The sequence below is a fragment of the Corythoichthys intestinalis genome, chromosome 9 (genome assembly GCF_030265065.1).
Source record: "Corythoichthys intestinalis isolate RoL2023-P3 chromosome 9, ASM3026506v1, whole genome shotgun sequence".
Taxonomy (NCBI): domain Eukaryota; kingdom Metazoa; phylum Chordata; class Actinopteri; order Syngnathiformes; family Syngnathidae; genus Corythoichthys; species Corythoichthys intestinalis.
The window spans coordinates 7,994,148-8,016,903 of NC_080403.1; the positions used below are offsets into that span (position 1 = coordinate 7,994,148).

General features: G+C 39.4%; 1 protein-coding gene across 2 annotated transcripts in view; it reads left to right on the forward strand.

The window, feature by feature from the left end:
• ca16b (carbonic anhydrase XVI b) overlaps positions 1-21,919 on the forward strand; it is a 312,279-nt gene extending 290,360 nt beyond the window's left edge. Inside the window, exons 23-29 of one of the 2 annotated variants that reach the window (XM_057845617.1) lie at positions 2,014-2,107; positions 2,443-2,519; positions 2,630-2,758; positions 9,525-9,671; positions 9,754-9,896; positions 14,159-14,294; positions 20,412-21,856. In XM_057845617.1, coding sequence (XP_057701600.1) covers positions 2,014-2,107; positions 2,443-2,519; positions 2,630-2,758; positions 9,525-9,671; positions 9,754-9,896; positions 14,159-14,294; positions 20,412-20,552 — 867 coding nt within the window. In that variant the 3' untranslated portion in view covers positions 20,553-21,856. Of the gene's footprint in view, positions 1-2,013; positions 2,108-2,442; positions 2,520-2,629; positions 2,759-9,524; positions 9,672-9,753; positions 9,897-14,158; positions 14,295-20,411 lie in introns of both variants that reach the window. The other variant, XM_057845618.1, reaches the window with a different exon arrangement.
• Positions 21,920-22,756: the final 837 nt, after the last annotated feature.

Consider the following 22,756-nt stretch of genomic DNA (forward strand, 5'->3'; position numbering starts at 1 on the left):
TTATTGAAATCAACTCCACAGACTAATTAAACCACAGCTAACTTGAAGATTAAGCCTAATATCAGTAATTCTGAACTTCCCCGTTAAGGCTTGAAAATGTCTAAAATTCGCCTAAAATCTCATAAAAGTTCTTAAATACTACTGTGAAAGGTCTTAAAAATATATTGACTTTACTTTTATTTGGAACATGCATAAACTTCAGTCTCGCTTTTAAATGTTTTCATTCTTGGGGACGTGATAACGTAACTACAAAGCGGAACTACTTGTGCTGCCCGGTCAGAATTTATCGAACACCTCCAGCTATTACTGTGCACACACAATTTTGTGGTGGCATCTTAAGGATGAGTTATGCTTCTGCATTGCGGTGACGGCGTAGTGACGATGTAGACCCTACGGCGTCAATGAGCATTCGAAGTTCTGCAGCAAGGGAACGCGTTGGTCTGTAATTCACCGCCAAGCCACTAGAGGGGTGTGGCATTGTGTTTGTACGGTTTTGGGGGACTCTTGTGGACTTCCTCTAGTTTTCTTCCGGTTAGACAACAATGCCAACGGAGATGGAACGCTTGGATGTGGATCTTCAGCTCATCAACATTGAACAACAAATGTTGACCATACAAATGTTGAGGTGTAAGCAACGCAGAAGACGGTTGTGGAGGTGGTCTGTCCGTCCACTAAACCAGTCTAGAGACCAGTCTGAGAATCGGCAAATTTACAACACTGGTTTGCCCACAGCATCTCGATACGGAAATGCAGTTTCGCTACTTTCGCATGACAACGGACCGGTTTGATGACCTACTGCACCGTATACAGCGCTTGCTATTGCACAAGACAACGCACAGCAAAAGCACCACACATTCAGGAAGCGATTACTTCAACTGCAAAGGTGTTCGAAATGACCTGATGGCTTTCTGTCAGTCACTTCAAGGAACTGTGCCATGGCAAAATGAAATGTCGTGCCGAGGCACTCTAAATCAGTGATGATTAAATCCCGATCAAGTGTGTAAACTGTCTGTTGTTGAAAATCAAACATCAAAACAATTCTTTTGAGAGCAAACCTGTGCTTCATTTTTCATATACTTCTTTAAATGTAAATACGTCACAGACTCACAGCAAACATATGTATAAAATAAATGATAAAGCGCACCAGCCAAAAATACGACATAAAGTGATAAAAAGCTGCTGGGTCACCGCTTCGTGTGGCCATTCGCTTCCAAGGAGGTTGTTCCATTTTTTTATGCATTCGCTAACCTCCAGCCCCGTATTTTCAGCAATCTCCTTCCACGAATTGCTTGACATTTGGCAATCTTTATAATGCCTTTACAAAACATTAGACTTGGTCGTACTTGCAGACCTCTTCTTCAATAATCCTCTCGTCGGCTTGGTCCATTTTTGAGTGTAGTCCAAGAATGTTTGTTAATGGCGGTGATTTCGCGCTGAACCGGAAACAACAGTCTGAGCGGACCAATCACAGTCCATTTGCATCACGTCACCACGCGTTGACGTGACGCGTAGCTGGGATTTTGTGGAGATGCACATCAGGCTACGGCGGAGGGTCATAAAACGAGTCTGCTTTGACGGCGGAGGTCCACCGCAGAAGCAAATCTCAGCCTTTAGTTAGCATAGCAGTGGAGAAAACGTTAAACAGAACCGAATTACAGTAGTTGCGTCCATGGGTAAGTGGTCAATGACCATTGGCAGTTGAGTTGAAAAGTCTTGATTCACAACAGAGAAATTCCTGATGTTTTCAATTAGGTTAAGCATTTTGTATTGCAATGTGAAAGAGCTGTGAATGAATTCATATACTTTGCAAGTAATTTCAGGCCTCCAATTTTCCTTCAAGTCTTTTGTACTTTTTTGCGGTATTGATGTGAAATGGGTCTTACATTTTATTCATTATGGTCTTAAAAGTCTTAAATTTGGCTTGTTGAAACCTGCAGAGACCCTGTTTTACTTCCTACGCGTTTCATGAATTTGAACAACTTGTTATTGACTCTTATTCTTCTCTGTTACTAGCTGCTGACTCAATGCAACACTCGATTTGTGGAGTGTTTCAGTGCTCACAAAGACTGCAACAAGGAGAAGAACCGCAACTCCTCTGTTGTTCCATGTGAGTTTTTCTTCCACTCTTGCAACGCTTGTTTGTTCATAAAGCAAAAATAATGGCCGTCACGCATGAATAAACAGCATTGCAGCATTTTCTCATTTCGCCAGTCTAGTATGCAAGACGTACATTATTAAAGACAATTCATCGTCCAAAATTAGAATCTATTTCCATAATCCCATAAGTTAATCGTTCTTTGCATTCTTGGCACCCGGCCATGGGAAATGGAGGTTGGTGTTGCTATAGCAACAGAGAGGAATAGTAATGAACGTGTGTGCTATCAGGCAATGTGTAACAGTGGTCCAGGTCCTGATTCAAGTGTGTGTTTTCTGCCTCCACAGCCGAGCGAGCGAGGGTGGGACTCACTACTCTGCCCGGAATGAAAGGAACAGATTACATTAATGCGTCCTACATAATGGTACGGTCTAAAATCCTCTTCAACCCTGGCCACGCCGTTTGTACATGTGGTGTCCACAAACACAAATACGGAACTCGTACTGAGCTTTAAAAAGCCTTTCATCTCCTTAGGGTTACTACAGGAGTAATGAGTTCATCATTACTCAGCATCCTTTGCCCCACACCACCACTGACTTTTGGAGGATGATTTGGGACCATAATGCACAAATTATTGTCATGTTGCCTGACAACCAGGGCCTGGTAAGATACCTACTAATACATCTAATATGTCCTTGTTGCTTTGTTTGGACACTCTAATCATGTCAAAGCCTGAATCGAGTGTTTGGAGAAAAAAAAAATAAGAATATTGTACAGTAAGTCTTTCCAACTCTTCCCACATACTCTTAAAAAGTTTGAGTTAAGATGCTGCAAAATAAGCAACTAAGAATAAGTCACAAGGAACATTAAGTGCTTCATGTTTTTTCATTGGGGATTGTTTTATATTCATAGCCAGCAAATGTTTTTCATACAGATATTTACTGAAGTTATGACTAGTAAAGGTCAGCGTTTGAATTTTTGATGCTGTTTTTGGAGAATTTTGTAGCCTCTTGCAGCCTGGAGGCCAATTGAAGCCAGCAGGACCATATTTTGCGCCCCCCCCCCCCCCCCCCACCACCACCACCACTACTTAATATCTAAGTAGAGTGTTAATGAATCATTGTCCTGTTTTTGTGGTTTTAATCATTGAGATTATAACCTATCATACAGTGCCTTGCAAAAGTATTCGGCCCTCTTGAACCTTGCAACCTTTCGCCACATTTCAGGCTTCAAACATAAAGATATAAAATGTTAATTTTTTGTCAAGAATCAACAACAAGTGGGACACAATCGTGAAGTGGAACAAAATTTATTGGATAATTTAAACTTTTTTAACAAATAAAAAACTGAAAAGTTGGGCGTGCAATATTATTCAGCCCCCTTGCGTTAATACTTTGTAGCGCCACCTAGTCGCTTGGGGTATGTTTCTATCAGTTTTGCACATCGAGAGACTGACATTCTTGCCCATTCTTCCTTGCAAAACAGCTCGAGCTCAGTGAGGTTGGATGGAGAGTGTTTGTGAACAGCAGTCTTCAGCTCTCTCCACAAATTCTCGATTGGATTCAGGTCTGGACTTTGACTTGGCCATTCTAACACCTGGATACGTTTATTTTTGAACCATTCCGTTGTAGATTTGGCTTTATGTTTGGATCATTGTCCTGTTGGAAGATAAATCTCCGTCCCAGTCTCAGGTCTTGTGCAGATACCAACAGGTTTTCTTCCAGAATGTTCCTGTATTTGGCTGCATCCATCTTCCCGTCAATTTTAACCATCTTCCCTGTCCCTGCTGAAGAAAAGCAGGCCCAAACCATGATGCTGCCACCACCATGTTTGACAGTGGGGATGGTGTGTTCAGGGTGATGAGCTATGTTGCTTTTACGCCAAACATATCGTTTTGCATTGTGGCCAAAAAGTTCAATTTTGGTTTCATCTGACCAGAGCACCTTCTTCCACATGTTTGGTGTGTCTCCCAGGTGGCTTGTGGCAAACTTTAAACAAGACTTTTTATGGATATCTTTGAGAAATGGCTTTCTTCTTGCCACTCTTCCATAAAGGCCAGATTTGTGCAGTGTACGACTGATTGTTGTCCTATGGACAGACTCTCCCACCTCAGCTGTAGATCTCTGCAGTTCATCCAGAGTGATCATGGGCCTCTTGGCTGCATCTCTGATCAGTTTTCTCCTTGTTTGAGAAGAAAGTTTGGAAGGACGGCCGGGTCTTGGTAGATTTGCAGTGGTCTGATGCTCCTTCCATTTCAATATGATGGCTTGCACAGTGCTCCTTGAGATGTTTAAAGCTTGGGAAATCTTTTTGTATCCAAATCCGGCTTTAAACTTCTCCACAACAGTATCTTGGACCTGCCTGGTGTGTTCCTTGGTTTTCATAATGCTCTCTGCACTTTAAACAGAACCCTGAGACTATCACAGAGCAGGTGCATTTATACGGAGACTTGATTACACACAGGTGGATTCTATTTATCATCATCGGTCATTTAGGACAACATTGGATCATTCAGAGATCCTCACTGAACTTCTGGAGTGAGTTTGCTGCACTGAAAGTAAAGGGGCCGAATAATATTGCACGCCCCACTTTTCAGTTTTTTATTTGTTAAAAAAGTTTAAATTATCCAATAAATGTTGTTCCACTTCACGATTGTGTCCCACTTGTTGTGGATTCTTGACAAAAAAATTAAATTTCATATCTTTATGTTTGAAGCCTGAAATGTGGCGAAAGGTTGCAAGATTCAAGGGGGCCGAATACTTTTGCAAGGCACTGTATCTTAGGCTAATGGCAGTTTTCATCGATGTTTGTTTGTCGAGAAGTCAATCAAAGTCATCTAAAGACAGTCACTTGGCTTAAACGTTATTCCAAACTAGGCATGTGGGGGTATGATATTCTGACGGTATAATGACTTTAAGACAACATATCAGGTATCATTGCATTCACAGCTCAACATTATTACCATCAGAACAAAAATAATTTAATTATTTTCCATAAAAAGCACGTGTGCATGACTCGTATCATGTTTACATTATACACACACTCTTTCTCAACAAAGACAGTTGCCAGAGAGGGAAAAAAAAACACATATTTTACCACCACTAGACACACTGGAGTTAACTCTCATTGCTGGTGGGAAACGTTCATGAACGTGTTTACTAACCTTTAATTTTGTATAAATGCGAAATCATATTGGAGGTATTGCCTCCTCGGCAGCCACCCTCCGCAAACATGTTTAAATGTTGTTTGGGCCTCCTCCTCTAAGCCGTGGCCGTCTGTAACTTTTCTGTAGCCGAAGTATTCCAATACCAGCTATTTCGTTTTCTTCGATGGGGGAAAATGTTCAGGAGTTTCACCTCCTCCAGCCGTTTTGTAGCTCAGCTGACTCTCTGACACTGAGCAACAACCAGGCAGGGTTAGCCCTACAGCTGCAAGCGAGGGATTTCTCCATGCAGTTTTTGGGACATGAAAATAGCTAATACCTTAGCGACGATTTGACGGAAATTTTTTACGGTTTTGAAACCTTGACATTTTCATACCACGGTATACCTTTAAACTGTCAATTGGCACATGTTGATTCCAAACCGACACCATTTCAGGAAAACTGCGAGACTAAATATTTTGGGTTTGAATACAGGGGCACCTCGAACCCTGAAGTGCATTATATGCAAAGAGAAAGTTGCAATGCTGATGAATTACAACATAAAATGACATTTCTCAACTAGACAAGCTGAGCAATGTATAAAAGAGCATGGAGATGAGTGAGGGCAGCAGGTTACCGATCCTCTTCATGATCTGAAGAAGCGTTCATGTTCTCAACTGTTATTCATGAAGAGTGGATGACTTCATAATTAAAACCTATTTTATTATATACTCAATACAGCCCACGCTCACCCAGCAGACCTCAGATGAGTGTAGTTTGAGACCCCTGCTCAGAACAGAACAGAAGTATGGTTTGGATTTTAACATAGTTTACCCTAAGTTCGCATTAAATAAAAAAAAATAAATAAAAAAAGAAAATGTCAGAGGTGGGTAGTAACCCCGTTACATTTACTCCGTTACATTTAGTTGAGTAACTTTTTGAGAAAAATGTACTTCTAAGAGTACTTTTACTAAGCCATACTTTTTACTTTTACTTGAGTATGTTTGTGAAGAAAAGCTACTTTTACTCCGCTACTTCGGGCTTTACTCGTTGTTATATTTTTCCTCTTTATCCTACATATTTTATATATACATACATATACATATATATTTTTTTTTCGCTAGAGTTGCCAACTGTGGCCACACCAGTTTTAGCAATGAGACATCGCAACAATAATCACACGACTCCATTATACCAATCAGACTCAGGCTTGTTGTGTATGATAACACCGACTTGTTCAATTACACGGCGTCTTTAAAGCACCGTAAGGAATTAAGTATTTGACATAGAGCGTTGCCGTCAGCATCACTCGAAAGCGCGGATTTTACCTTCTCTCCCAATTTTTATTTAGAACCATAGAAAATATGATAATTTTCTTTTCATAGTAGGAAATATGTTTTCTCCTTTAGAGGGCAATCAGGTTTTTTGGACGAATGATGTAGGGCTGTCCCAAACGACTAATTTTCTCCCGATTAGTCAGCCGACTATTTTTACGATTAGTCGACTAATCTTATAATAATTTTTTTTTTTTTTTTTTTTTTTTTACTAATTTAGCAATGAAATTTTTGTTGACGCTTATCAATTCACAAAAACATTTTGGAACACTTAAATTCTTTATTGAAGTACAAATAAACAGATAAATAACAATAATAAATCACAAATAAACAATGACTTCAAATGCTAATAGAATTAACTTGTGCAAAAGAATGGAATGTAAACAGATTCAGAACACTGACTTCTCCTTTCCAACATGATTCAAAACAATTCTTAAAAAAATACCTAGCATTAATATTATAGTCTACTGTAGTACTATATAAAATAGTATTATAATAATTATTCATTGCCAATCAGACTTTTCATAAAGTGCGTCGTTTTAAAGGTATTCTTAGTGAAAAATCGGAAGTATGTGGGATTAACTCCAGAAATCGTTATTTATATGACGAACATGACATGCTTTTATTTTGAAATGCTCACCGGAAGTACGTTCGCTAAACCGCTAATTTAAGCTTTACACTCCGCAAAAAAGCACTTTGTGATTTCATGTGGTGTCAGTAATAGATTTTTTTTCCTTTTGCAAATGCTGTTAACCAGCGTTTTTTCATGTTTGAAGTGTCTTCTTTTAACTGCAAGTTTTGGAGAAGGCTGCCTGTTTTATAGCCGGCTAAAGTAGGTCGTCTTTTTTCCCCATTCACCTCAATGTAGCAATGCTAACGTATATAGTGTTTAATATAGATGTGTTTTCTTATTTTGTATGTCTGAACTTTAATTCTACAGCGTGTTGATGAGAGAAAAAGAACTGGAGTCTCAGATGCCATCTGCACGCACGCACAAATGGATGCACGCACGGGCGCGCAGCGATAAAACGCAGCCATGAAAATGACCGCCCTCATTTTTATTTACCATGCGACATATGGACTCATTGCATATCGCGACAGGCTTAGCGACTTTAATAATACATGTCATTAGTTAGTTAGATGGACTTACAATCTCCTGTCGTTATCATTCACGGCCGACGGCCGACGACACAACAGTTGACCCTCCTTTGTTTCTTTAAAAATAAGTCAATGTTTTGGACTCTCTGGTGCGCTTTTTTTTGGGGGGCTTTGTGTCGCTTTCCCCACTTGCATACCAAGCGTCCGACATTCTGAACTTTCCACGCATATATATATTTTTTAACCCTTCATTAACCGTCGACGGGATGTTGTGCTCGTCGACGGATTTACGTCATCGATGACGCCGACTATGTCGACTAGTCAGGACAGCTCTAGAATGATGCTTCAATTTTTTCTCTCACTGGAATTCAATGATTTTTTTTGGGGGGGGGGGGCAGTATTTATTTGGCCTAATGTGGTTATATAGTAGTTTATAGTCTTCTTCTTCTTCAAAGTGTTATAATAATAATTCCTATCGATTACTGTGCTGCGAAAAAAATACTGTTGTTTAAAAAAAATACAAATCAAACATTGTAAGCAGTTACTTACAATGTTACTCATTACTTGAGGATTCTTTTCACCAAATACTCTTTTACTTGTACTTTTACCTGACTACTTTTAAAGTAACATAATTTTGAAGTAACGCTACTCTTACTTGAGTAAAAGTTTTGGCTACTCTACCCACCTCTGCTAAATGTGCGGAACTGAATTCATCTTATTTTGCCACCCTGTTGCGTTTTTCTTGCTTTACTAAGACAAAAAGGAAAATTACAATGGAGACAACTTGCAGAACTAGCTATCTATGTGATTTCTGTAGCAATTGTCCGGTTGATAGGTTGTTCGAGAATTACCATCTGACAGACTGGTGACCAATCTGGGGTTAACCAAGTGCATGCCTCGTATAGACAAGCCTGAATGCTTTTTGAATGGTTTTGGTTTTGGGATTTGTTTTATTTTGTTTTGTTTTGTTTTGTTTTGTTTTGTTTTGTTTTGTTTTGTTTTGTTTTGTTTTGTTTTGTTTTGTTTTGCTTTGTTGAGATGGGTGCTACGGTGGACTGATTAGCACATACAGTAACACTTGCTCTGTTTTAATCTCACCCTACTTGTGAAGTGTGGTTGTTCTTCCTGTGGATGTGTGAGTTTTCTCTGTACACAATTAAATATAATCAAGATTATTTTCTTGAAAACTATAATAAAGTACTTGTTATTAAAATTGCATTACTGCACTGCAAAACACACCTCTTTAAAACTAGTTAAATTACCGTATTTTCAGTGTAAATCTATTGGAATTAGGGGATTTATCTGCCAGTTCAAGTAATTTTTACTCATTTAGATTTCTTGAAATAAGAAAAATAGACAGCTGAAAATAAGTTTAACAGAATTATTTTCAGCAATAAATTGTTATATTTAATATAAAAAAGTTTATTTGTCAAAAAGAGATATTAAATAAATTGCTATGGTTCAAAACATCTGGAAACATTTTTTTAATTTTAGACGCATGGCCCTAATAAGAACAAATAGTCATATTCTCTAGAAGTGGAACAACCTGACGTAATAATCTGTTAACTAGTCTTTAACACTCAAAACAAGATTAAAATTATTTGACTAGATTTTAGAAAAATAACCTGATTAAGACATTATAAATTTGCAGTTTGGTATGAACACTAGTATCTTAATACAGAAAATTATTGTTGCTTACTCTAGGAGGTGTAAGTGCAAGTTTTGAGGGATTTTTTTTTAGGCCTGCAACACTTTACATGTGTTAAGAAATCTTATCAAGTCAAATAAATCCTATTTCATTACTTTGAAAAAAATATATAAGTAATAGTAAGCCTTGCCCATCCATTCTATGCAGGCTGAGGATGAGTTTGTTTACTGGCCAAGTCGTGAAGAGGCCATGAATTGCATTGCCTTCACCGTCACACTCATCAGTAAGGACAGACTGTGCCTCTCCAATGAGGAACAGATCATCATCCACGACTTCATCCTGGAAGCCACGCAGGTAACCCCACTTTTATCAGCTTTCAAATGCTCTCTTGTCTCACTGCATTCATGTAAACAACTTCCTGTCACATTGTCATCAGGATGACTACGTTCTTGAGGTGAGGCACTTCCAGTGCCCCAAGTGGCCCAACCCCGACGCCCCTCTCAGCAGCGCCTTCGAGCTCATCAGGGTCATCAAGGAGGAGGCCATGACGCGAGATGGCCCCACAATTGTGCACGACGAGTACGTATTCACCTCATGCTATTCTCGGAATATCATGTCAAATATGTCATTATTGAAATGGGAGTTTATTTCTATTTCAACCACTGACTCCAACATTTCCCTTAAAGGGACACATTTATCATGTGCATTCCAGCGGAAAAAAATCTGGTTTGATAAATTGAAAAAACACATAATTTCATTCTTCATTCCTCTTCTGTCTAATAGTGGAGTAAAAAACAGTATTTCCAGTAAGTGGCCGCCCTTAGTGTGGGCAGGTATTTTATCAATGCCAGTACTACTTTAGCCAATCAAATCCCATATTTTTTCATGATAATATTAAACATTTTGCATTTGTCACTGACACTGCTAGTGAATGGCCCTTTAAGAAGCCCTCTTATATTTTCAGTGGCATTTCTTACTAGCATTGTCTTCCTAAACATAACTAAATAATTAATTAATTCAGCATTATCTCACAGAATTGCAGGGGTGCCAGTACTTTTGGCCAGCAGTGTATTTCATATTGTTGTTTGTCCTTCTCTTCTGTCCCTCTCTCCTTTTTTATTTCCCTTTCTGTCCCCCCATAATCCCTTCCTGCACTCTGCTTTCTCCTAATAACGAAACACAATGAATGGGAGTATATTATGCTCACATGTGATACATTAAAACTGTTCAGACCAATAAGACACTCAGATACCCATTCTCCGTGTCAAGCAAATGAACAGAACAGGGTTAAAAATAAATAAATAAAAAACATTCGCAATTTAGTAAATATTTATATTTAGTTTTTGTAATTTTCATCGTAAAATATATATAGTTGAATGTCAATTTAACACAGCTTTTTTGTTAGTAACGATAACTAACATTTAGCTTGCTAATGGACTTAAGATGTGCAGTGTCGGGGTTCAACATGTGCTCATTAAACAGTAGAATGTAGGGATGTCCGGATCCGATCACATGATTGGAAATCTGGGCCTATCATGCCATTTTTCAGAGGATCGGAGTTGAGTGAAAACAATCAGGATTTTATTTAAAAAAAAACATTGGTATGAAAAAGTATCTGAACCTTTTGGAATTTCTCACAATTCTGCGTAAAATCACCATCAAATGTCATCTAATCTTTGTCAAAACCACACAGATGAAAAGACAGTGTCTACTTTATCTCAAACCACCCAAACATTTATAGGTTTTCAGATTTTAATGAGGATAGCATGCAAACAATGACAGAAGGGGGGGAAATAAGTAAGTGAACCCTCTGCCTAAGGAGACTTAAATAGCAATTGAAACCAATTCTTACCAAACAATTTAAGTCAGGTGTGGAATTTGTTTTTGTGGAATTACTGAATTTGTTTTTTAAGCTGCCCTGCCTTCTATAAAACACACACCTGGTAAGAATTGTCTTGATGAGAAGCATTGTCTGATGTGCATCATGGCTCGGTCAAAAGAGCTGTCTGAAGACCTGCGATCAAGGATTGTTGATTTATATAAAGCTGGGAAAGGATACAAAACCATTTCTAAAAGTCTGGATGTTCATCAATCAACAGTCAGAGTAGTTGTCTACAAATAGAGAGAGTTTGGCATTGTTGCGTCTCTCCCAAGGAGTAGCCGTCCACCAAAGATAATGCCAAGAGTTCAGCGCAGAATACTCAGAGAGGTAAAAAAGAACCCTACAGTGCAGAGGTTGCGCTAGATTTTTTCGTTGTCTGTCATTTTGACTGACAGGGTCATAAAAATCCAGTCATAATCTATTTTTACCCGTCACTTAAATTTTTAAAATGATAACAATGACATATTCAATAGTATTTCGTTTTCATTCGTTTTTAATTAATATTCTGTCCGAACAAGCTTAACAGAGAATCCACACCGTGCCATCACACATCAAGCAGATGAATATGTAACTTTTTCTCCGCAGTGACAAAAACAGCTGACTGTGGCCCCAGTAGGTAGGCTACATAAGGAATAATGAAATTAACAGTTCACCTGCTATTGCCTGAACTTCGTCTCACACTTTCCTCCTGGTGCGCATGGACTTGAATTGCGTGCCCGCTTGTGCACATCAAATGTCTCAAGTGGGATTGCTGCAGAGGCTATTTTCATGAGGTTTTGGACTTTTGCCTCGGATAGACGACTTCTCATGGCTGTTTTGATGTAGTTCTGGAGGTTGAATCCGCGCTCTGCGGCCACACTCTTTTTTCACCTCTTTTATCAACACCATCGTTGTTTTGAGGCTTTTTGAAGAAACTTCGGACACTCAGTTGCCTTGACATTTTTCCGAGTAAGGACAACGACGTGATGCATCAAGAGAGACAATAGCTAATTAATATGCTCACCCGCCACCCTGTGGTCTGGGGTGTGAATTGCAACCTGTCAAAATGACAGATGGACTTCAGTTTTTTCCGTCACCATTTTAAAAAACCGGTCAACGACGGAAAATATTCGGTTAACGCGACCCCTGCTACAGTGTCTGCTAAAGACTGACAGGTCACTGGCACAGCCCAATATCTGTGTGCACACATCAACAACAGTATATGTAAAACTATGGCCAACAATGGTGTTCATGGGAGGACTCCACAGAGGAAGCCACTGCTGTTTAAAAAAAAAAAAAAGCATTGTTGCTCGTTTAATGTTCGCAAAAAGGCACTTGGACACTCCAGAAAAGTTTTGGCAAAATATTTTGTGGACTGATGAAACCATAGTTGAATTGTTTGGGTGTGACACACAACATCATGTGTGGAGAAAAAAATTAGTTTTAGATACTTTTTCATACCACTGTATAAAGTATTTGTTTTTCTGCTTCATGCTCGTGCAGCCCCTCACTCTCCCTCCTGCTGCATTTCTTGGTCAGCAGTACAGCTGGAGTTTGCTACTTAAAGTTAATGATGATTGACAGGTTTGTAGCTTTGGTCTGGCGAGTGAAAGCTCTGTAGCTCTATAATCAGAGGCGCACATGTGTTAATCATCATTTAGTCAATCTTCGTTGTCTCGAGGCTCTTCTCGGCAGCGTGAGCGTCAAAGAGTGAGTGAATTTGAGTGGACCCACTCATATGAAATATATGAATGTTCTGGAGAGTGATTAAATGTATGGTGTTTAATGTGATGCAATGAATAATGTGGCTGTGTCTACATTTTGTGGTGGTGCAACTTAAGAAAAAGGTTAGGTGCAAGCAATACAAAAAGTAAATGTGGAGCCTCGGCAATATACTGTATATTGCAATGTTTTTTTCTAATATTATTCAGGCCTAATTTATATAGATTTTTTACCTTTTAAGGACTAAAAAGTAAAAAAAAAAATACTCCAGCAATACAATGGCATTGCCAAAAGATACACAAATATATGGCGGAAAACACTCAGGTGACTTGTAGTTCTTTCTTTTTTTGGCTGTGTTGAAACAAAAGTGGTTGCACGGTGTCTGTAAACGGGGTCTCCAGGGTAAAATGGACAAATTAAAAACAGTTTGGGGGCTTAATGCGCCATGAAACTGCTATGGCAGCATATAGACACATTGTTCTATCAAACACAAAAGTTATTTTGGCCTAAAATGCAGCAATTTATTTTCAAGAGGGGCGCAAGAGCACAAACTGCTTTTTCAGCCTTGTCTGTGTTTTCCGCCATATACGTACTACACAACACACCTGAAAAAAGCGGAAGCACTGCAAAAAGTACAGTACTGTAACGTGTTTGGAACCTTTGTTCAAATAAAAAAAAAAGAAAACTACTTTTTTTTCGGTAACAGGTATGGTTTCTCTATCAGCATATTCTCCAAATCAGGTGACTCGGACTCAGGTGCAAAAATTTGCAATCAGGTCATCCCTAATAGAATTAGCTCAAAATGTCTACCATGTTGCAAAATATTTTCCTTATCGCGTTTACATTATTTGTAAATTTGACAATTTACAAAGAAAACCGTGTGGGAGTTTGCATATGTTTAATAGCATACATTATTACAAAGAATATGGAATTCCATAGCAAATGTCTTTTTTTTTTCTCAAGAAATCTTTCAAACTTCTGAAGGTAATATTGACTGGAAGTACTAACTGCTGCTGCTGACTTAACTGCTCACACGTCTTCTGCACCAGATGGCAACCAAAACAACTACAATGAACCCCGCCGTGTTGATAACGAGGATAATGTTTCACAACCGTAGGCGTATTTAGAGGGCTTTTATTTTTTCTTCCCCGACCATTAGAGTTTGGAGTATTGCTTATTATGCCTCCCTAAATTGATTGTAATATTGACATTCATGAACTCCTTGTCCATTGTGATTGATTGTTGCACCTTTTTACAGGTATGGTGCGGTGTCAGCGGGGATGCTGTGCGCTCTTACCACTCTCTCACAGCAACTGGACAACGAAGGCGTCGTCGACATCTATCAGGTGGCCAAGATGATCAACCTCATGAGGCCTGGGGTCTTTACCGATATTGTAAGTGGAGTGTACAATTATTATAATATGACTTTGAATCATCTTGATGACTACAACAGACATTTTTATTGAAGCTAATCAAGTTAATAGTGTTAGTGGCTCATAAGTGTTTTGCTTATAGATACTGCCATCACCTGCCTATTTTGTGATTTGCAAGTTGAAAATTCACCAAAATCATCTTTATCGAGAAAAAAACCCTCACTTTTTCATGCGCTTTGTGTAATTCTATATGACCACGCAAGTTAGTGTTGAAAGCCTGTCTTATTAAGGCTTCACATTTTAATATGAATTTGAAAATATGTCAAACTGTTTTAGTATGGGTATCTATATGGTTCAAATTGTTAATGCAGGCAATTGTAACTATTTTTAAGGTCGTCATCAGTTATTGCTTTTGTTTTGTTTTGTTGTTTGCGGTAAGGCTGTGTTCCTACCCACTGTGAATACAAACACCAAATGAAGTAAAACCTCTGAGGTTGAACACCCCTGAGGTTTATTCTCAGGAATTTGATCAGCAATTTCAGAGAAAAACATGCCACCCATAAATTTTACTGTATTTGAGTCCCTCTTCTTGAGGGTGGTCAAAGATTAAAAAAAAACAATTCATTATATTTGTCCTCATCCAGAATAAATGACTCAAAGCTGTCTTTTACAGAAGCTTTATTGAGAAAGCAGACTCGTTTAATATAATTGGCTGCCTAATAAACATGCAATGTAAACCTGGACATGAATTTACATGACATGACGTGTGCTGTTTAACGGTTAACGTGGATATTTGTTTGGTTTTAATGATCCACTTTATTGCTGACTGCTCGTGAATGTCGAGTGCACGCTTTGTCCACCAGAGGGCAATCAAATATTTATCTGGGCAGTATATCAATCCAGTTGTTCCCACACCTCTACAATAACTCTCTGATACCACTTCACACTGTAGGGTGTACTATGTTGTAGTAGTTTAATCAACAATGGAGTGGAGTGCACTATGCTACCCTATATTCATCTGGCTGTACTGAGCTTGCTTATTCTACGCAAGACTACTTAACTGTAAAGTGTGTCTGTGATATACTAGGGTGACCATATTTTGATTTCCAAAAAAGAGGACCGGCCTCGAGATACTTAAGTTTTACTCAAAGTTCATTTAAAGATGCCTTATCAGGTTAATATATTTGAAGTCATCCGTCTGGATAGGAAATTCAGTTTTATAACAAAATATTAGCTATTTAACTTAAGACACAAGTTCAAATTCTCAGAGGTTATTCAACAGGCTTTATTATTCCCAAAATAATTGAATACTACCGTAATTTCCCGAATAAAAGGCGCACCCGTGTATAATGTGCACCCCAAATTTACTTGTAAAATCTAGGGGAAATTATTGTACCCGTTTATAACGTGCACCCTAATTTTAGCACTAATAAATAGAAGAATTCAAGAAAGCAGAGCTTGTGTACAGATACAGAAATGTCATTTTACTGACTGGTGAAACACAGCACAAGCATAGCACATTGGTAGTTCCAAACATTACCATAAACTGACAATATTTACGGTAATAACATGATTTGACAACTTCTCCAACTTAACCAGAATCTAGGAGAAAACAAAACAGACATGACTTTTGTTTTAAAGGCTGCTGTATAACTTGCTCGTTTCATCATGATGAATAAATGTTTCTTCCATGGATTGATACGGTAAAAGGAAAGTGAGAACGTAAGTCTGAAAGCCGTGAGAGGTCATCGCTGTCGACACGACAGTAACAATAGGAACTATTGTTATTTGAGTTTGAGTTTCCCGAGGGACAGATGTAGTTGACGGACACAGGAAGTGTGTGCTTACGTTTGTTATGGTCCGAATTGCGGAGCTGCAATAAACGTTGACTCAAATGAGTTCAAGAAACTAAATTCTGTGCTTTATGAAGAGTGAAAAAAGCAGAATTTAACACAGACGAAATCATTCGATTAGAGTATTACCGAAACAAAATGGTGACGTCACGCACCGTAATGGTCGGCAACGGGTCGCCGCATACGTTTCTTCAACACAACGTGGCCATGTCAAAAAAAAAAAAAAAATCGTTTCATATATACATGTAATATATATATTTCTGTCTCCACCCATGTACCCGTTTATAATGCGCACCATGATTTTACAAGTTCATTTTGGGGAAAAAAAGTGCGCGTTATATTCGGAAAAAACTGGAATGAAACAATGATTTTTCAAAAATGATAATAATGCCCCTTCTGTATTAGCGAATCATCCTTGAACAAAATAATAGCTGTTTTTATCATTCTTACTGTACAATAAATCTGAAATAAAGTCACTTTAGTCTTTAGGTTTTCTTTGTTTTCGTACTTGTTTTCGGACAATGGAACACTGCTCTGATGTCTGTTTTAGAATAGAATACATTAGAATAGCCCTTTATTGTCATTATACAGTTGTACAATGAAATAGTGGCGCATCTCCCTTTACAGTGCAGGACAAGTAAAAACGTCAAAAGTGACTTGCAAGCAGGGGCATTACCGGGGGGCAGGGGTGGGCAGTGCCCACCCACGGACACGCTCTGCCTACCCAAAGAAAACTGGATGTAGTACTAACGGTAGTCTGGGCACTGCGTATGATATCCTATTCATCCTATTGCACGTTAGTATTGCACATGAGTCGTATTGCACATAGAATATTGCATGTAGATGAATATTGGACATTGGGTGACGTGGTGTTACATATGGTTTTGGTGGTGTTCAGGGCCAGGTTGTTGTCTGAGCCTCAGGCTGAGAGTTTGTGTACTTTTTCTCTGTAGGCTGCCTCATCTCCCTGTGAGATCAGTCCAACCACTGTGGTGTCATCAGCAAACTTGACGATGGTGTTGCTCCTGTGGATTGGACTGTAGTAGGTGTAGAGGCAGTACAGGAGGGGGCTCAGCACGCAGCCTTGTGGTGAGCCAGTGCTCAGTCTGCGGGTGGAAGAAAGGTGGGGGCCAAGTCTCACAGTCTGGGGTCTTTGTTGTTTGTTACTGAGCACAGCAAAACCAACCACTGGGCAGGCTCCCTGGGAACGCGTCACAGGCAGCACAGTAGAGTAGTATTCTGTGCATGGCGTCAGTCAGTTTCAACACACGCAAATTGGTCCCATGAAAAATAATGAAAACCGGACATTTTCGTGAATTTATAAAACCCTGTCGGAGGCCCTGGAAAGGATTTAAAAAGTGGACATATGCGGGCAAAAGAGGACGTTTGGTCACCCTATTACCCCTTTCCCACTGGCCAAAAAACCCGTGTCAACCCACTAACAATCGGCTTTTGGTGGCAGTGGGAAAAGTGCAGCGACCCGCCTCGACCCGTGCCAATCAACCCACCAAGCGACCCGCATTAAAATCACCTCGGCTCTGATCGTCATGCAGTGTGAAAGCAAAACCCCGGGTCAACAGTCAACACCCTAATCTACGTGGTGACGTTGGCTCTTACGTGATGTGTCATAACAACGTGCCAGTCGCCTCCAATTTAACACGCCCCACAACCGTAGTTACACGACTCCATTTAATTTCAAACCAAAATTCACGTCGCCTACGTTGCATCAGCACAAACAGAGTGTTGATCCTTTGCTGCATTTCGACCATTCTGAGGGCAGTAAAAAGCATGAAAACAGAGAACACAAACGGAAAGGAGGCTTCCATTTTGCTCTGCATTGTTCACTTCCTTGAACTGAATGAATTCGGTCGCATTTGTGGACGCGCATCTTAGCGTGGTGACGTCACGTAACCTTACGCACGGCTGAAGAGGGATGGGGGTTAGACGGGTAAAAAAAAAAAAAAAGACACGGCTTTTTTTGTCAATGGGAAAGGCGCCAAATGCCAATTGCTAGTGGGTTGCATCGGCTTGGAAAAAACCCTCGTTGACCCACTAGTTTCAGTGGGAAAGGGGCATAAGATGTACTATTAGACGGGGTGTCGCCTGCACCGGCGGGGGACCCTGCCTTGCCTGGGGCTTGGTGGGCCGCTGGGGGTCCCGTGGCGTGTCGTGCCGGTTGGGGGGCTGCGGCTGTGGCTCGTGGCCCGGGTGGGCGGGTGGGGGTGGGTGTAGGCGTGGGGTTGGTGATGCGTCCCCTCCTGCCATCCCTGAAGGCCGGTTGATGGGTGCGCGGGTGGCCCGGGGGACCACCCTGGGTCCCGGGGGGGGACGATGGCTCCTTTGCTGGGCTGCGGGAGGAGGGATGGGCTGCGCATGTATTTTGAATGATCACAATGGGAGTATGTCAGACTCTCAATGTGAAACATTAAAACTGTTCAGAATCCGGGCACTTAGACTTCCATTCTCTGTGTCAAACAGCTGAACAGGACAGGTTTAAAAAAAAAAAAAAAAAAAAAAAGATGTACTATTAGAGACTGTACTATATTAACCTATATTAGGAGTCTACTATAGTATACTTAGCTGCACTATACTTGGCACTGCTTTTCCAGAATTTGCTTTACTAGAGGATTTACTGATAGAGCTTAAAGATAGTGTCGGTTGATACCCTTCTTGTTTAGGGGTGGCCCCGTTGTCCAGCCACCCTTCTGTGCTGTTTGATTCATCCTTTGATTAGTATACAGATAAACCAATCATTACAGTTAGTCAGATCTCAATTTTCATGAGTCACAGAATATCTAGCGTGTCTGATCTTGCTTACATTACTTTTTTTTTTGTTTCTTTTTTTTTTTGCCCAAGATGTTATACAGTATTTGGGCACTTCACATGAAACTAAAGCCCCTTTCAGACATGTACTGAAGTCCAGTAATGTTTTGGTATTTGGTATTTATTTCAGACAAAATGCAACCCGGGAACATACCAGACTTACGACTAGGTCGGGAGCCAGTAAACTTCTGACTAATGTTTGAGTCAACTGAGCCAGCAAATTGTGTTCACATGTGAGCGAGTAGACACAGAGTAGAAATGATTGAAATTATTGGACTTCAGAGAATGTCTCAAAGGAGCTATACTGTATTGTTGGGCCTCTACAGTTTTATATACCATTTAAACTATCGAGTATTAAACTGGACTGACCTTCCTAACCTATACAACATACAGACTGTACTGTAAAATACTAGGCTATGCTTTATTATATCAAATTCTAATGGGACTGTACTATACAGCAAGAAACATTTCTACCACTCAACTTCTATCATTACTTATTCAGTACTTTATTCAAATATAGTGTGCTGAACTGCACTAAAATATACTTAGAATTTTCTCATTTGTATTACATGCTGTAGTAAATTAGTCATGTTATTTGGATGGATGGATGGATGGATGGATGGATGGATGGATGGATGGATGGATGGATGGATGGATGGATGGATGGATGGATGGATGGATGGATGGATGGATGGATGGATGGATGGATGGATGGATGGATGGATGGATGGATGGATGGATGGATGGATGGATGGATGGATGGATGGATGGATGGATGGATGGATGGATGGATGGATGGATGGATGGATGGATGGATGGATCATAACAGTAAATACCGTAATTTTCGGACTATAAGGCACACCTGACTATAAGCCGCCACCCACTAAAATTTGACACGAAAACAACATTTGTTTCTAGATAAGCCGCACTGGACTGTAAGCAGCTGTCCTCGCTGTATTATGGGATATTTACACCAAAAGAAATGAACCAATACCCCTTTATTTGACAACGGTGTCATAAGACTGTCATAACACCGTCAAAATTCTGACATGGCAGTCATGATCTTCAATGCAAGCTTATGACCGATGTCATTTAGTGTCATCTGGCAAATGATCTCACTTTTGAATGGATGTAAAAGATCAGAGCTGCACATAAATGGAGTTAGTGACAACATTTGAAGGAAAACACTTAATGACATCTGTAATAAGTTCATTAATGCCCATGACAGTGTCATATCATAGTTATACACTCTCTTCTGATGCCGCTTTCAAATGAAGTGTTACCTAATAAGCCACAGTATTCAAAATGAGGGGAAACAATTAGCAGATTATAGTCCGTAAATTACGGTAAGCAAAATTAAAACAGAATTATAAAAAAATGACGGCTAACAATATTCAAATATTTATCATACTTGCTCTGCTTGTTCTCCAAGTTATGCTTCAATGTGTTGTGTATTGTGCAGGATCAGTACCAGTACCTTTACAAAGCCATGTTGAGCCTGGCGGCTAGCGGAGAGTGCGGTCTCACTCACACGGACACTAACGGGGTGGCGACGATGGCGGACAAGTGCGACCCGGCCGAGAGTATGGAGTCGCTGGTTTGAAGAGCGTCACCAAGGCTCGACATTTTTAAAAGAACTTCTCCCCCTGTGAGGCCTTTTTTGCCAGACTATTGATTAAATAATAAGAAAAAAAACCTTACTATCACTTTTTTATACTGACAAACATTTTTGGATATTTATGTTTTTGCCCTTTCTTTTTAATCATTGCTCGTCTTCAAATCCTGCTGTGCACCCGTTACCGTGATGAAGGAAAAAAAAACATACAAAAAACAAGCGGCGCTTGTCCACTTTGCACTCAACTATCAGTGTTACTGCCTAACTTCACCCAAGAACGTCTCGCGTTCAAACCCGGACCTGAGTCGTTCCCCAGTCCATCTGCATCCTGCTTGTCAGCAAACTGGTCACCTGACTCTCCACGTGGCCTCATGCCTCTTCACCTCCATCAATGTCATGTAAACGAAACAAAATGGCTTCTTTTGCTCGTCACCACATTCAATGTGAACATTTATTGCTTTTTACAGGGATTTATATTGTTATACTGTTTTGTAATATATATCTCTATATAATATATCCTTAATAGCCAATCACTCTTTGCCTATTTGTGGACTGGCTGTTTTAGTGCTGTGGGTTTGGATCATGTTCGCACAGCTTTGCCAAATGTTATTATTGTGAAACATTCAACGTAGGGACACTGATCAGCCCAAAACTAACAAAAAAAAAGTTTAAAAAAAAAAAAAATGTGAAAAAAATGTTTCAATTGTCAAAGTGCAGATACATTTCCTCGACTATATGCAGATGAATATACAAAATAAAAAGTTGCTAAGAAATGCATGAGGATTGTGAAGCTGTTGTACTTTTTACTGGTATGAGGTCGGTGCTCAAATTGGCCGTTTAAGAGATTGTTTTCCGTTTTTAAACCCTTTCCCTGTGAATTGTGTTTTGTCCCCGGTGGAAATAAAACTTGTTTTTTTGCCATTTTGGTCAACAGGTAACCTCAAAAGTGGCTATATTCTTCTTTCTCAAAGGACCTCTTCTGTCTCACCACTTTCAACACCATTTTGGACCAATGAAGACACTTAGCACTCTTGTCCATTAACTGTCAACTTTTTTTCCCCCCATGCATCGATTGAATGTCATTTGACAGAAGGTTTGTTCATTCCGAATTAGTGTTGATGGATACTGACTTCACTTTGGCACTTTTTTGTTCTGTTGATCATTATTATTGAGCTTTCTCTACTGTGACTCAGCCTTCTTAAATATATGAAACATTAAATGGTCCACATTTTAGCTGCTTCCTGGCTTTTTGTTCACTAAAAGAGCATCTCTCACATATTGTCTTCCATTTATTTGTCAGAGAAGTGCTGTTGCACTAAAAAATATCACATTTTTATTTAAATTTTTGTTTTCCTATTAATAGTACCTGTTAGGCATTGTCATTTTATTTGATCAGTTTGCTAAAGTAGAACAAATGTTATATTCACTTAATTGGCTACAACAAAAGTTGCATCAAGCAGCAGAAGTCCAATGAAACCATAGGCGGAGTTTAACTTTTGTATCAAGGGGGGCAAAACATGTTGATGACCCCGAAACACGGTGTCAGCAATAAAATTAACTTACAGGATATCTGCTTGGTTAGTAGCTTAGCCTATGCTCGTAAATACAGGCATCCCAGATATGTGTGCGTGCATGTATGAGCGTGTTTTTATCTGTGGAGAAGTAGACGCCGATTTTTGCATTCGGCGAAGGTATTGAATTCAATGCCAAGTTTTTCCAGTCACTCACACCCTTGCAAAACAAATCCTCAACGTGGCGAGTTTGAAAATGGCGGCAGGCAAAACAGGAGAAGTCATCCTTTTTGACTGAATATTCCAGCCAGTAATATTTATAATCATACATTGAAAATTAGCGTTTTTTTTTTATTTCCCATCATGTTATAGGGCAATTCTAAATCAATTAATTTTGACCCATGATAAAGATAATAAAATAATAATAATTAAATAAATAATAATAAGATAAAATATTTTTTGTTCATTTTTGTTAGTGGTGTCACTGCTTTACAACTTTTATAGACAACGTTTTACCGGCAAAGTCTTAATTTTAAATTCAAATATTGGAAAGTCACTTACATGCAATGATATTTTTGGCCACCAGAATGGGCTATGCCCACCCCCGCCCCACCTTAATCTCCGCGTATGGTAGTAACGCGTTACATTTACTAGAAAAATGACTTTAAACCCTTTACTTGA